Source organism: Lemur catta, chromosome 21 (assembly GCF_020740605.2).
Source record: "Lemur catta isolate mLemCat1 chromosome 21, mLemCat1.pri, whole genome shotgun sequence".
Classification (NCBI taxonomy): domain Eukaryota; kingdom Metazoa; phylum Chordata; class Mammalia; order Primates; family Lemuridae; genus Lemur; species Lemur catta.
In genome coordinates this window covers 32,312,778-32,328,867 of record NC_059148.1, presented here as the reverse complement: position 1 = coordinate 32,328,867, position 16,090 = coordinate 32,312,778, and the positions used below count along the sequence as shown (strand labels likewise).

General features: G+C 40.6%; 1 protein-coding gene across 2 annotated transcripts; it reads right to left on the bottom strand.

Annotated features, from left to right (window-relative positions):
• Positions 1-5,814: 5,814 nt before the first annotated feature.
• Positions 5,815-15,879, bottom strand: ZNF10 (zinc finger protein 10). Of its 2 annotated transcripts, none has more exons than XM_045534114.1 (6): positions 15,818-15,879; positions 11,910-12,066; positions 11,031-11,122; positions 8,341-8,467; positions 7,871-7,966; positions 5,815-7,318 (listed from the first exon to the last, which is right to left on the bottom strand). In XM_045534114.1, exons 2-6 carry the CDS (start codon positions 11,974-11,976, stop codon positions 5,853-5,855), a joined length of 1,848 nt encoding a protein of 615 aa, XP_045390070.1. In that variant the 5' UTR covers positions 11,977-12,066; positions 15,818-15,879; the 3' UTR covers positions 5,815-5,852. The 2 variants fall into 2 exon arrangements, with proteins under 2 accessions (XP_045390070.1, XP_045390069.1); XM_045534113.1 differs by lacking the exon at positions 15,818-15,879 and adding an exon at positions 15,469-15,626.
• Positions 15,880-16,090: the final 211 nt, after the last annotated feature.

The following is a 16,090-nucleotide window of genomic DNA, read 5'->3' as shown; positions in this document are numbered from 1 at the left end:
TAAGAAGCCAGCATATTGGTTTGCTAGGGCTGCTATAATGAAGTACCACAGACTGGGTGACTTACCACACTGATGGCCCCACAAGAAAAAAAACTTTTTTTTTCCTTGGGGCCATGGTATTTTATTATGAAAATAAATAAAAACTTCAAAAACAAAATGATCCTTTCTAATTTAATGAAAAATTTGTTACTTTTTACTGCTTTCTGTGCGTGAGTTATATGCAACTTGAAAAACAGTTCTCACAGCTCTCAAGGTGAAGAGATGTGTAAATTACGTATGCTTCACAAGGCCCCAGGCTAAAAACTAGCGTGCGTTAAATACAATGTACATGGCAGTTCATGTGATAAACAATAGAAATTTATTTTCTCACAGTTCTGGAGTATAGAAGTCCGAGATCAAGATGTCAGGACAGTTGGTTTCTTCTAAGGCCTCCCTCCTTGGCTTGTAGATGTCCATCTTCCTCCAGTGTCTTCACATGGTCGTCCCTCTAAGTGCATCTATGTCCTAATCTCTTCTTCTTATAAGAAGTCATGTTAGATCAGAGCCCACCCTCATGTCCTCATTTTAATTTAATTCCCTCTTTAAAGACCGTATCTCCAAGTATAGTCACATTCTGCATTACTGGGGTTTAGGACAACAACATATGAAGCGGAGGACACAATTTGTCCCATAACAGCCAGTTAGTAATATTTTAGGTTTTGTGGGCCATACATGCTGTCACAACTACTGAACCAGAGTTCAGTATCATCGTAACACAAAGAAGCCACAGATAAGATATAAATGAATAAGCACAGCTATGTTCCAATAACACTTTAGTTATAAAAGTAGGTAGCAGGCCAGATTAGGCCTACAGTCCATTGTTTGGCAACTCCGGGTCTACAATGTGCCTGTACATCATTGTTATTACCAGATATTTGCAGAATAACCCTCAATTTTTGTTTGATATTTACTAACAATTAAATCCAGGCTATACACCTTTGGCAAGAATGTCATAGAAATTATGCTGATGTAGGGTTTCCTAGTTCCCCCTGCTTCCTGAGTTCTGGCTAAAAACCAGGGTACCTTGGCTACTCTGTGACCCAGCCAGCTGCATGTTTTTCCCCCGCAGGCTTGAACACAATCTGGGACCTTGAACATTCCCAGCCACTGACAAAGCTACCTAGGTTGTTGCCCAAAACACTGCAAGAAACTTGCCCTGGCCCTGAGCAAAATTCCTTAAACCCTTCATACCCTGGCACCCTCATCATAGACATACCTAGGTAGAACACCCTTTTGCTTTCACTGTCTGTCACAAAGATACGCTGCAGCACTCTGTACATAAATTTCCCTAATATATGCTTTGGACTAATCACCCTGGCGTTCAGCACTTCCTTCTTTGGAATCGCTACCAGCCCCATCTCAGAAATGCCACTGCCTTTACTTTTGGGGCAACTTCAGCCATGGGTTCCATGGGATGAAACAAGTGAGTTCTTTTCATTACATCCTATCAGGTGAAGCATGATTTTGATTTGTCTCCTTAGGTTATTTTTAATTGCGATAAAATACATGTAATAGAACTTACCGTTTCAATTGTACAGTTCAGTGGTATTAAGTACACTCACACTGTCTTGGCTGGGAACTTCTTCTTGCCTTTATTGTCCAATTTCTGTCCTTGTTTTTTCTGATTCTATATCACATAAATTTAGGTATCAGATTATAAAAGTCAGAACATTCCTTTGACAGTGAGAGAAGCAGAGTCAAGAGTATAGATAGGGGACATCTGAGAATACCCACACACAGAGTGAGTTGGGAACTAAATTCCTAGAGTTCTAGAAACAAATATGCTGGAGTATTCAGAAAATAAAAGCCAAATATCTACATCTTATGCCCAGGCAGGGCTAGACACATACTCAGCAGATAATCAACGTGCACATAGAACATGGGTGAATGTTAGGAAGATACTTTCTGATTCCTCATGTGCCTACAGCATTGGTAATTGATGATGCCATGGCCTAGCTTAAAGCTCTTCAGTGCTTTCTCATTATTCTCAGGATGCTGCCAAGATCTTTAGCTAAATATGGAGGGAAGGAGTCACTGAAAAAGTGCAGTCATGGGAGCCAAAGTAATCTGGGTTTGAATCCCACCTCCTCCACTTATTACATAAGTCACTTTGAACTAATAAAACTGTAGGAAGCAATACACACTTAACCAGACTGTGAAATTTAAATGAGATTATACATGTAATTCACATGCCACATGTGACTTATTTAGCATAGTGTACTTTCTTCCCTTTTGATTTTAATTTCCACTTCAGCTGTGTCATTTTAAAGACAGATAATCATCACAATGGCAATATGTATAGGGAGACTGAGGACACTGTCTGAGGGAAATCTGAGTGAATGTGTCTCTGGGGAGAATAATAAACATAAGTTATACTACAATAGCTAATTTTATAAGATATCCTCCCTCCCCACCCCAACTGCCCACTAAGTGCCAGGCAGTATCTTGGTTTTTTTTTTTTTCTTTTTATAAAATTTTTAGTTTTTATTTATTTTTATTTTTATTTCAGAATAAGGGTACAAATATTTACGTTACATAAATTGCTTTGTACCATTTGAGTCAAAGTTATAAGTGTGCCCATCCCCCAGATAGTGTGCATTGTACCCATTAGGTATGAATTTACCCATCCCCTCTTCCCCCCTCCCACCTGCTTGATTTCCAATGAATGCTATTTCCATATGTACACATAGGTGTTGATTGATTAGTTCCAATTTAATGGTAAGTACATGTGGTATTTATTGTTCCAGTCTTCTGATACTTCACCTAGAAGAATGGTCTCCAGTTCCATCCAGTTTAATACAAGAGTATTAGTTCACCATTTTTTATGGCTGAGTAGTATTCCATGGTATATATACACCACATTTGAATGGGTGATAATGTTAATTTCCTCATAGGGTTGATGAAATTATGAAACTACCCAATTAAAGGGCTTAGCACATTGGCTATGGAGATGAGTTATGAAAATCAGCAATTACTACCACTACTACTACTAGCATTCAGTTGAAGCTGCAGATTCTTTCTCAGCAATTCCTGATTTTCTACAGATTGTTTGTTTGTTTGAGACAAGGTACTGCCTTGCTAAATTCCCTTATTAAGGAAGTAGCTTACTTGTAGATATGAGTTTTTGAGTAGAAACAAAATTCTATCACTGAAGATACTGTTTTCCTGATTCTAAAACTAATATATACTCTTTGATAAGACTTTGCCAAGAACTGTAAAGTATAAAACACTAGAAAAGCAAACTCCAATTTTCCCAATATGTACGTTAACTGCTAGTAATCTTTTGACAAATTTCCTTACAATTTTGAGCAATATTCACTTGTTTTTTACAATGCAATTATTTCTATATATTTGAGCTTACTTCATAATTATTTATCATACTTTTGTGTAAGATGTAACAACATCAACATTTTTCCTATGTTATCAAACTTTCTGTGCACTTAATTTTAATGTCTGTATAATATTCCATTACAGGGTTATACCATAAACACCTATTATATATTTTTATTTTGCAAATTGTGCACTATTATAAGCAATGTTTCAGTGCTTATCCACAGATATAAATGTCTCCAAACATTATAGGTTAGGTCCTTATGGTGTTAAGAGTAATATTATTAATAACTCACGCATACAGCACCTACTACATGTGTATGCTTCGTACGTATCATGTCACTTAATCCACACAACCATCCTCTGAGGTAGAAACCGGTAGTATCATCATTATACAATTGAGGAAGTTGAGCCACAGGTTATCTGAAATTTTGAGAGGCCCAATTAAGGAGCTATTCTACTCCCATAAAGAACCACTACTATAATGAAAACCATTTCTATAGGTGTCTTAGATGTTTGCATGGTGTATAAGCACCAAGAGGAGCAACAGGAAATGAAAAACCCAGGACCACATTCTGGGTCTGACTCCACAGAAAGCGTGACACCTAAGCCAACTCACTTCATCTCAGCTGTACTATGATGAGTACGAGTAAGATGCTCTCATGTTCCTTGTAGTTCTCAAGTCTCATGATTCTAATCATCATTTCTAGACTTTTCCTCAGAGATATCAAGATCTCTCTGTCTGCTTGGTCTCAACAATATTCATTTATCATTCAACTATCAATCACTGAGCATCTAACGTATACGTTAGAAAATGGCAAATCATGCTCAGTCTCTACACACAAGAGATTGACTTATAGAATAAAACAGAAAATTAAAACAGATCCTCTTCCTGAATCTTTTTAGAGTTATGCACTTACCAGAGAATCTGAAGATTGGGATCCTCTGCCTAGAAAGGAAAACCTTTGTACAAACAAAACAAATTTGCATACAATATTAAAAGTTGTTTATTGACCCTCAGAAACGAAACCATATATATCCACCATTTATAAGTGATTTTCCCAGGCTGATAAATTCTGATTTAAGCAAAAGTTACAAACATGTATGACTGGAAGAGAAGTGAGAACTCCATGAGTTCTTATATGCACACAAGCAGATTTAAATTAAATAATAGACACTAGGTGGGACAATAATATTAACAATCACAGCTAATAATTACAGAGGACTTAATATATGTCAGGTACTATCCTAAGCTGTTTATGTTTACTCACTTAATACTCACCACAATCCTATGAGGTACTATTATTTCTAATTTACAGAGGAGAATATAAGTTAAGCACAGAGAAGCTAAGCAACACGCCCAAGATCACTCAGCTAGGACGATTTCAACCTAGGTAGTCCAGCTCAAGTCTATGCTCCTAACCACTAAGTTTTCTTTATAAAGATAGAAGACTACCTTGAGAAAGAAGGTGTCCTTGAGCAGTGCCATTTGTCTCATGAGGACACGTGGTCTAAATATTCCCTGGATACCTGCTCCCACTAAAATAGAGAGCACCCCTCCTCCCGCCGATGTGTCCAAATGATCAATGTTTCCCCAGGTACCAACATCCAGACAATTACTATGTTTTTAAATTCTCAGGAGCCTTTATCAGCATATCTTAAAAAATTGAACTCTGTGACCTAAAACAACTTAGAAACAACAGAAAAGTTTCCTAGCAAGTGGTTCTGAACCTTCCTTGATGGTAGAAGAGAAAAACTAGATATCCTTTTTTAATATTTAGAAATGTCTTAAAATAAATATCACAGCAACACTGAATAAACTATAAAATTCATTCATAACCCCACTATCTTAACAAATAAATCCTGTTCATTTATCTATAAATACTTTCAATTCTCGCCCACATGCAAATATATTTTAAAATGGGGATTAATAGTAGTATAAGTGTATTTTTCTTTAATTTCTTTACATTTCCCTTACTGTTAACCAAAATGTTGTTTATACCAGACACATAAAACATACTAAACACTACTAAGTACCCCAGAAGAGAGGCACAACCAAGTAAACCATGACATACTAATTCACTAGAATATTATTTTCCACAACTCTCCCTACAGTAGCATACTCATTTACCTTTCAGAAGAAAGTAATGAAACTGGGTTATCTCTCAACAACTCACTGATTTAATGTTTCCTTCTCAGATTCTAGCATTTAAGAGTTGGTCAAGAATGCTCATAGGCCAATTACTTTTGTAGGAATTTGTGGAAAGAAGACAATCTGTTTTATCTATGTGTTCAAATAAAATTTGTGAGTTTTTCTTTTTTTTTTACTCCTCCAGGATGAATTCTCTAGTGTGCAATATGATAGTAAAAATGACTGAAAGCATTTCAGATAGACTCCATTTGTACAGCTTATTCCCAGTTCTCTAAAGCAAAATAAATGTATTGTTCTTTGTGATGAACTTTCCATACTTATTATATTAATACTAGTAAGCGTTTTCTCTAATATGATTTGTTTGGTATCTAATAGGGTTAGAGCTGTTAACAAGTGCTGCCCCACACTGATTACATGTTAAGAACTGCTCTCCAGTGTGAGCTATCTGATGGACTATAAATGGAGAGTTCTGGTTGAAGATAATGCCACATCGATTACATTTATAGGTCTCTTCTCCAATATGAATTCTCTGATGCTTAATGAGGTCATTCTTACGGATGAAAGCTTTCCCACACTGACAACATTCATACGGTTTCTCTCCAGTATGTATTCTCTGATGCACAATGAGGGCAGAACTCTGACTGAAGGATTTTCCACAATCATGACACTCATATGGTTTCTCTCCAGTGTGGGTTCTTTGATGTGAGTAAAGGTGAGAGCTTCGACTAAAGCATTTTCCACAATCTTTACACTCAAAAGGTTTCAGTCCAGTGTGAATTCTATGATGCACAACAAGATGGGACCTCTGGCTGTAAGACTTCCCACATTCATTACATTCATAGGGCCTCACTCTAACATGAGTCCTCTGATGCAGAATGAGATGTGTGCTCTGCCTGAAAGATTTCCCACATTCAGGACACCCATATGGCTTCTCTCCAGTATGAGTTCTCTGGTGCCTAATAAGCCTAGAACTATGAACAAAAGATTTCCCACACTGATTGCATGTGTACAGTTTGTCCCCGGTATGAGTTCTCTGATGGGTAACAAGGTGAGAAAACCAGCTGAAGGATTTTCCACATTCTTTACATTCATAGGGTTCCTCACCGGTATGAGTCTTTTGATGTCCAGTGAGGTGAGAACTCCGGCTGAAAGACTTTCCACATTCTTTACATTCATAGGGTTTCTCCCCAGTATGAATAAGCTGGTGCCTAGTAAGATTAGAGCGCCAGCTGAAGAATTTTCCACATTCCTGACATTCATAGGGTTTCTCTCTATGTATGCCCTTTGATATACTAAGAGATGTACCATGAGCAAGAGAGTTACCATTATCAGGGCATCGGTAGGATTTATTTCCCATGTGAGTTCCTCCAAATTGAATAAGGTGAATGTTTTGACAGAAGGTTTGACCACATTCATTACTGTTGCTTGCACAGCTTTCCTGATGACCACTAAGAACTAACTTATGTTTTAAACTTTTAGTATGTGAATCACGTTTGTGGAAATATTCTCTCAGGACTAGCTGAGCAGGAAGAAGACAACTTCCCCCATATTTACCACTTTCACAGACTCTCTCCTGAGTAACTAATTTCTTTTGGGTGAATGCCACTTGCCTCAAATGTCTCTCCTGGTTTTCCTGATATTTGTCCAACTGGTCTTCACATTTCCAGACTTCTTCTAATGGTAAATACCAGAGATCACTGTTGGTCATTCCTTCCTTTTTAATGTCATAGGATTGCTTATCTTTAGCCATGCTCTTACTGGAAACTGATGATTTAATTTCAACTGCAGTCTCCAAATCTGAAAGAAATGAAACTTTGCATAACTAAAGAAAAGTATTAAGGTGAGAATGGTGGGATGTATGAAGGGATAAAGTATGTGAGACATGTGTAGATTACTTTCAAATATCATTTTATAACCTTGACAAAGAATGAGAAAAGAAAGGCTGGAGCAGTAAGCAGTAAATGCACTGGGCTCTACAGTATTTAAAAGGAGCAAGAAGAGTAAGGAGGAGCATAGAACAGAGCAAGACATATGAGATCGGCGTATTCAGTGGTGAAGGTATCAATAAGAAAATTCCCACATAAAGGACTATACCCCCACTTTCCAATCCAGATACTAACAATATAAATTCCTAACCTGTCTACTTTGTACCAGGACTTTCCCCTAACAAACATTCTTCACATGACTCCCAATTTAATATTCTTAAACCGTGAATACAGCCATATGTTACACAATGCCTTTCATCCACATCACCAAAGCACTAAAGAACAATGCCCAGATGAGTGACATAGCAGAACCCACACAGCTCATCTGGGTTACTGCCTATGACGACCCTTGTCTGGTCCTCACCTGGATGGGTCTCTTGGTGAATCCCTCTCTCTGCCAGCCAGGGCTCTTCCCCTTTCTCCAACCGAAGGACCACATCTGGCTTAGGAAGCTGAGGCCCTGTTCACAGTGAAAAATAAGGAACTGGGTGAGAGTTGGGAAAGCTCCAGGGTAGACACAAAGCAACATGTCAGATTCAGCCTAACCCCCAAATCCCTTCCAGGAGTTGGGGGGACTCTGAAGAGTTGACAGTGTGAGGATGCAGAGGCAACAAAAGAAATATGCATTTTAAAAATTCAATATATTAAAACAAGTTTCCCTAAAGCACTGTAACAACATGTTTTATACCCCAAAGAAATTAGGTCCCTGAACCCCGAGCCCACACTCTGATATATGCTTCAAGGTCTCTGTACATGTTGATCAATGATGTGATCAAAATGAATGAACCAAAACCACCACAGTGAGTATAACTTCAAACACAGAATTAGTCTTACCCAAGGAAAGGAGGTTCTTATAGTTCTCCAACATGACATCTTTGTACATGATCTGCTGAGCAGTGTCCAGCAGCTTCCACTCCTCCCTGGTGAGGTCCACAAGTACGTCCTCAAAAGTCACCAGTGTCTACAACATCAAACACATCTGCATTGAGACTAATGCGTATCTTTGCTCTCCCTTTCCCAATTCCTAATGTGAAGAGAAATTCAGCTGATAGCACTAGGGTAGGAAAAGAGGACAGACTAGAATTTATTCTAGGAGTGACCAGTATTTATTTTGAGGGATTCCCGTCAAGTCTTAAAAGCATGTCTGAAAACAAGTTCCATTTTATGCTTTAAGAAACTGTCATAAGAATTTTTATTTAAATCAAGTATATTTTAAACAGCTATAGCAGGGAGAATCAGACACCAAAAGTTAAGCCATGCTTATAGTATGTGGAACAAACCTAACTCAAGACAGGAAAAGAAGGGAAAAAGACTACTGAGTTTAAGTACATCTTAATGTTTAAGGGACTTACCATCCTAACCGTGTTTTATGACCTAAAATCATTACCCAAAACACTTTTCCTAAACATTAGTAGGTATCAATAAAATGGAGAAATCAGGGAATTATATTTTAGTAGCAGCAAAAAATTTGACAAAGAACAAGAGATACAGATGCAAGGCCTTTATCAGCCACATCAAAAAGAAGTCTTGATTGTATGTATTTAAAAACCTATTTGAGTGACTGAGGGTTTCTTATCAAAGACTGTGAAGGTCAGAAGACAATGGAAAGCTAGGTGCAGGGGCATGTGCCTGAAGTCCTACCGACTAGGAAAGCTGAGGTGAGAGGACTGCTTGAGCCCAGGAGTTCGAGACTGGCCTGGGCAACAGAGTGATGATGAGACTTCACCTCTTAAAAAAAAGAAAAGAAAAAGATTACGATGACAGTAGAATAATGTTTGTTTGTTTTTAAATGCTGAAAGAAAAGAACTGTCAAGCCAGAATTTCTAGATCCAGTGAAAATATCTTTCAGAAATGATGCAAAAAAAGACATTCTCAAATAAAATAAAACCAGCAGAATTTGCTGCCAGAAGATCTATTCTAAAAGATGTGCTGAAGGAAGTTCTTCAGGCAGAAGGGAAATAATACCAGAGAGAAACCTGAAATCTCAGGAATGAAGGATGAATAACAAAAATGATAGATATCCGGGTAAATATAATAGGTTAATTTTCTTCTCTTGAATTTTTCAAAAATATATAGGACAGGCCAAGCTTACATTTGGGATTACATTTGGGATTACTCCTCTGCCCTCAGCCTCCTGAGTAGCTGGGACTACAGGTGCATGCCACCATGCCCAGCTAATATTTTAATTTTTTGTAGAGACAGAGTCTCCCTATGTTGGCCAGGCTGGTCTTGAATTCTTGGCCTCAAGTGAGGCCACCCAAAGTTCTGGGATTGCAGATATGAGCCACTCTGCCTGCACCCAGACTGAAACTTTCCATAATAAAAGAGGGAAAAAACAAAGCCTACAGTGACTTCTCTTCTCACTAACTCATTTTTCAGTCAATATAGCCTAACTTCTTAACCGCATGTTATAATTTAGTCATAGTCTCATCCTTGAAAAACCATCTTCCCTAACCCTGCACACACCTGGCTTATGATCTTACCTCACAGAAGACTGACTCGGCCTCCTTTCCAAGCTCCTCAGCTGTGCCAGCCTTACCAGTGATCTCTGTGTTTGTTTCAGCTCTGCTCAGCCCTGCGAACACTGTGCACTCTCCCACTAGCCCCTGCCAACACGGAACCTGTGCCGCAGTCAGAGCCAGACGGGCCCAGAAGGCCTGCGCTGCCCACATCCACATGCTCCCTTCAGTTCTGTGTTTGGGCTGCACACTGAACTGCTTCTAATTCTTCAAATAGGACATGCTCTCTCAAAAACGGGGGCTTTACAAATCCACCTCTCTCACATTTATTCCGACAATCAAAAGTCATCCTTAATGTCTTGGCATAAATGTCATTTCAGCATTTTCTTCTGAACCTTTAAACTGTTTAAAGCACCTTGTGTTAAATGCACACACCAAACACCTGTCCAGAGCACTCCAGTGTGGGGCTGTGCCCTCCGGACCAGGGAACCTCAGCTCCAGCCTCACTCCACTTCCCCACATCACCTGTCCAGACCTGCATGAAGGACCCTCCGGAGGAAGAAGCTGAACAGGCACAAGAGCCAGTCTCTCACTCTGGATGCTCCCAGGCCACTCTGCTCCCAGAGGTTCCATCCTCCTCAGAGCTCTTTGTGCCTTGGTGACAGTTACCCTTTGATAATTACATCACTTGTCCCTGAGCTCCTCCAAAACGGAGCTCCCAGAGGAGGAATTAACACAGTCAGCACCACACCCAGGACACTCAGGGACCAGAGAATCCCTAGAGAAGCATCAACATTCTCAGTTCTCTCATCATCTTTGAGGGAAGAAATCTGATGTCACCTCACTGGACTCCCACCCACATTACTATTAAACTTATATTGTGTTTCTTTTGTATTAAAGGAAATAAAACTATAACTACAAATAAAGTGAACAAACCATGTAGTCCTCATCTCCTGGAGGAGAGTGTCTAAGATACAATTTCTGAAGTTCCAGGGCAAAGACTTCAGAACTTAGCCAAAACAGAATTCCCAGCTGAAAAACAAAGAAGAAAGCAGCCTAAGTTACCTGGGACCAGGTAGTTAGCGACTTGGCTTCCATGCTGTCCTTGTTCTTGATGGTGCCTTCTTGAGTAACAGGAGAGTACTGAGAAGGCAAAGCTGAGGAAAAGAAAGAAACATAAGCAAAGTTTGCTATGACTGGGAGGCTCCCTAAATTGTCAGCCTAAACTCCCTCAGACCAGCTGGGTATGACACAAATACCCACTACAGAAAGGAACATCAGAGATATTCCAAAAGAAACTCCCCAAGATTAGGAAGAAAAAAAGCTACATAAATTGCATTTTCACCCCTCAATCTCTGGGGTTCCATGGTACATTTCATTTGGAGTTGACTAGTTCTACCTATCACTACAAATCCTTTTTTTTTGAGGAAAACATTAAAAATATGAAACTTGACCTGATCTAATATTCTCATTTACCGATAAGAAAACAAGTGTTTTCTCCAACTGGTTGCAGAAGAAAAGTCAGAGATTTGAAGCATAGGAAAAACGTGATGCACGGTTACTGGTGGGGAGGTGGAAGGTGCAGCACCACGTGGAAGGAGGGAGACCCCGCAGCGAGGAGCACCCTCGGACAGCCGGGGAGCAAATCTGCAGCCACAAGGAACTGAACGCTGCCAAGAAAACGAGTGAGCCTCCAAGTAAAGTTTTCCTCAGAGCCTCCAGGTGAGAATTCAGTCCAGCTGACATCTTGATTTCAGCCTTTGGATACTGAGCAGAGAAGCCATCCATGCATGTGAGACTTCTGACCTACGCAACTGTGAGCCATGAAGTCAGTGCTGTTTGAAGCTGCTCAGTTTGTGGTGATTTGCTACACAGCAAGAGAAAACTAACACAATTACTTTTTAAAGATAATTTAAATATTAAGAAAAAATACTGCATAGTTACCTATGCTGTTACCATTGCCAGTGCTGTTCATTCCTTTGTGTAGATCCAGATTTCCATTTGGTTTCATTTCCTTTCTCCCTGAAGGACATTCTTTAGCATTTCTTGTAATGGGGGTGATAAATTCTTTCAGCTTCAAGACTTCCTGGGCAGTGAGGAGCTGGAAAAAGGATGAGAAAAGGTCTAATGTTGGGAGAAAGCACAGCAAAAGCCATTCCACAACATGAGCTTCACATTTGCAAAGAGAAGATTTTTGTTTTTACCACTTCCAAATGGTACAATCTCCTTGGAAACAAAAATGATAATTCAGTATGTGAACATGAATGTTACAATAAAGTCTATCTTTTCTACCAGATGTGGCTACAAAAAAAAAAAAAAACATTTAGTTTACAATCATTCTGCTTTTCTCCAGAGGCAAAGTCAGAATATAATGCCAGAGAAGAGAAAGGGAGATTATTTTTGCTTTGGTAAACTCTTAAGAATTTAAGAGAATTCTTAAAAATTTAAGAATTTCTATTGCTGTAGATTATCACAGTTTTTGTGGCTTCAAACACCACAAATTTATTATCTAACAGTTCTGTAGGTCAGAATTCTGACACAGGTCTCCATGAGCTCAAATTAAGGTGCTGGCTGAGCTATAATCCTTGTAGAGACTCTAGGGAAGAATCCAATTCCTTCTAGAAGCCACCTATTCCTTGGCTCATGACTCTTCCTCCATTCTGTAAAGCCAGCAATGACACATCGCTCTGTTTCTATCTTCCACAGTCATATTTCCCCGACTCTCACCTTTCTGCCTCCCTCTCCCATTTTTAAGGACCCTTTGGATTACACTAGGCCCATCAGAATAATCCAGCGTAATTTCTCCCATCTTGAAGTCCTTAGTTGAATCATATCTGCAAATTCTCTTTTGCAATATAAGGTATTAATAAAATATTCACAGGTTCTGTGGATAACTTTGGGAGAGCCACCATTCTGCCTATCACAGGGGCAGAGAAGAGCTGAAAGAAGCTTCAAATTATCAGAAGGAAGGCTATAAAAGTTACTACCTGAGGCACAAGGGGTTCTATAACACAGCTCTGATCAAATCACTTAGATACAGGCTTCACAACTGTCTACATTCTCAACTTAATTCCCACTATATTTGCCGCATACTCTCCAGCCTCACTTAAACGCCACCTGTTTTAAAGCCCTTCTGTTGTCCCAGAGATAATCAATAGCTCCCTTACCAGTAATCATGGAGCACTCTGCCCATGCTCTATTCTAGCACTTCAATACTCTACCTTACACTACCATTATTTATTTGCTTGTCTCCCTCAGGAGATAACGAACCACTTGAGAATCTCATTCTAAATCCTGGAAAGATAGTATTTTGCACACCATGTTCATTCACTCTGGCATTTGTCAATACTTATCCAGCACCCACATGACGGGTAAGACCTAGTCAGGGAAAGGGATATGGAGCATATAGGTTTGTTTGTTTGTTGTTGTTGTTGTTTTGAGACAGAGTCTCACTCTGTCACCACAGGTAGAGTGCAGTGGCATCATCATAGCTCACTGCAACCTCAAACCCCTGGGCTCAAGCAATCCTCCTGCCTCAGCCTCCCTAGTAGCTGGGACTACAGGCCTGTACCACGATGCCTGGCTAATTTTTCTATTTTAGGAGAAACCGGTTCTCCCTTTTGCTCAGGCTGGTTGCAAACTCCTGAGCTCAAGCAATCCTTCCACCTTGGCCTCCCAGAGTGCTAGGATTACATGCGTGAGCCACTGTGCCCAGCTGGAGTGTATGTTCTTCATAAAAAGAGCACAGATTCACTTCAAATTCTGAGTAAGTTTACCAGTAAATGGCATCTGAAAGGATAAGGAATGATCAGCAAAAAGAACTTAGCAGCCACAAAGTTAAAACCCTGTAGCCAACAGAGATGGCAAAGATATATTTAAAGATGCAAAAGCCAAAGATCCTGCATGGTAATTGAGTCTTTCCTATATTTTGGGAACTTAATTTGTTAATTAATTAATTAATAAGGATAATTTGTAATCTCTTTTTCTAGAAGGTAAGCCTCATATTTACTTAAATATTGTCCTAAGCAGAATTTCCAGACAATGCTTATGTAAAATACTGATAAGCACACAGCCTGATTTAATTATGATGTGTATCTCAAATCCCTGCCCTTGTGACTGGCACATGCTAAGAACTCAAGAAATATGTGCTGAGAAAAGTAATGAAATAACAAATGAATAATTTTCAAAAAGAGACAGGAATGTGTACAACTCACCATCCAGGAGGCTTTGCAAGACTGAGGGATAATTTTAATGAAACAAAAGATTAGTTACATCATAGAGAAAAGTGAGTGTAGTGATGAGGTGGTTTAAAAAGGGGTAAGGAGGAGTAGTGCTACGTAGTTCTCAGTTAACTGCAGCCACCCACTCTAACCTACCACTTTTTGGCTGGCATTCTGGGTGACACGCTCCCTTCCCTTTTACTTCCTTTTATTTTTATTTTTTAAATAGCCTTCTTCTGCTTTTAATGTATAGCTAGAGTTGAAATTCTTTGCCTTCTCCATATACTTCGGGAGGGATCTACATATGTTCGATAATATATATAATTTTAATGCTAATTTAACAAATCTAGCATCAAGAGAAAAATAAAGATAATCAAACATATGAACTGTACCCCAAAATTTAAAAAGTAGGTTAAATACACACACATACTCCAGTTACTCTGAAGATGAGGAAGCTAGGAGTAAGAGATAAAGAATTTGTTTTTGAAAGACCACACACAAACCTGCTTGACCTTAAACAACTGAAAATATTAACGAGAAGGGCAATTCTGCATAAATACTGCCAAAATAACTACAACAAGAAGGAAGAAAGATTTTGAGGGGTGTATATTCAGGGCAACTTGAATCTATGTTCCTGGATTAGTCCTCAGACTTGAACCAAATAAACTTTTTTAAAAGGAATATTTTCAGATCACATCAAGAAATAGAAATCTATCCTGCCCCTTCTGCCACAAAGCTAGCAGGAGACCTATTTCATCAATGAAAGCAGCATATAGCTATGAAAAGAATACAGTAGTGTATATTTTTAAAACCAGCGTGACCACGTTGGATTTCTCCAGGAACTTAAGACGTTTACTATTAAGAAATTTCCTACGCTAAGAGAAAAGAACATGGTCATTTAACAAATGGCAGAAAGGCCATATGCAAAATTTTAATCATCTATTCCCAGTTGGGAAAAAAAATGCTAGCAATATTAAAAGCCTCATCCTGTATTGCTCCGAGGATGACAACCTCAGCGCCCCCGCCCCCGCCGAGCGGCCACTCCGATCGCCGCGGCTGTTCTGCGCGAGAACGTCCGCTGTGAACGCTGGGACGTGAATCCAAATACCGCACGTGGGGAACAGATCGCGCAAGGGGTAAAAATCGCCGGTAAGGCAAAATTATTTATCGATGAAATTACCGTCTGCTTAGAAAACTGAAGTTAATACACTGCACTATTACTAAAAGGATCAGTGTGTCTGACCACGAATCACATACACAAAATCGAGCCGTTTCGTATATACCTGCAATAAGCAACTAGAAGGGTCGAAGGGAGAAAGTCATCCCGTCACAAAGGCAGCAGCAACAGCAAAATCAACGGAGCAGCCCCGCTCGGCTGGCAAGCGCCGCTCAGCCGCCCCGCCTCGCCGCGGGCTCCTCCCGGCCTGACGTCACGGACGCGCCCGGCCCCTCGCACACGTCGCGCCCCGCCCCGCCGCCCGCGCTCACGGAAGCACGGACGCTCACGGACGCGCCCGCCCTCGGCTGTTACGCATGCGCCCCAGCACCTCGCGCACGCGCCGCGCCCCACCGCCCTGTGGCCAACGCACAAGTCCGGCGCCCGGCCCGTTACGCAGGCTCCCTGGCCCCTACCCCACACGCCGTGCGCTCCCCCGCTCGCCAACGGCGCACACGTACACGCCCCGCCCCTGGCCCGTTACACACGCTCTCCCGGCCACTTTCGCTGACGCGGCGCCCCGCCCCTGCCGCTCGCGCACGCACACAAGCCCCGCCTCCGCTCCATTGAGCACGCGCCCCGGCCCCTGGCTCTCAGGCCACGCCCCGCCTCCGCACCGCTACCCCGGGCCGTCACTCGTGCGCACGCGTCCCGCCCCAGCCAGCCACGCCCTGGCACGCGGCCCCTGG

Excerpts from the sequence above, each read along its gene's own strand:
- ZNF10 (XM_045534114.1), bottom strand. The coding sequence starts at position 11,976 with ATGAAACCAAATGGAAATCTGGATCTACACAAAGGAATGAACAGCACT. Across the intron at positions 11,123-11,909 it reads TGGCAATGGTAACAGCATAG|CTTTGCCTTCTCAGTACTCT; the intron begins GTAACTATGCAG and ends TCTTTTCCTCAG. Across the intron at positions 7,319-7,870 it reads TCACCAAGAGACCCATCCAG|ATTTGGAGACTGCAGTTGAA; the intron begins GTGAGGACCAGA and ends CATTTCTTTCAG.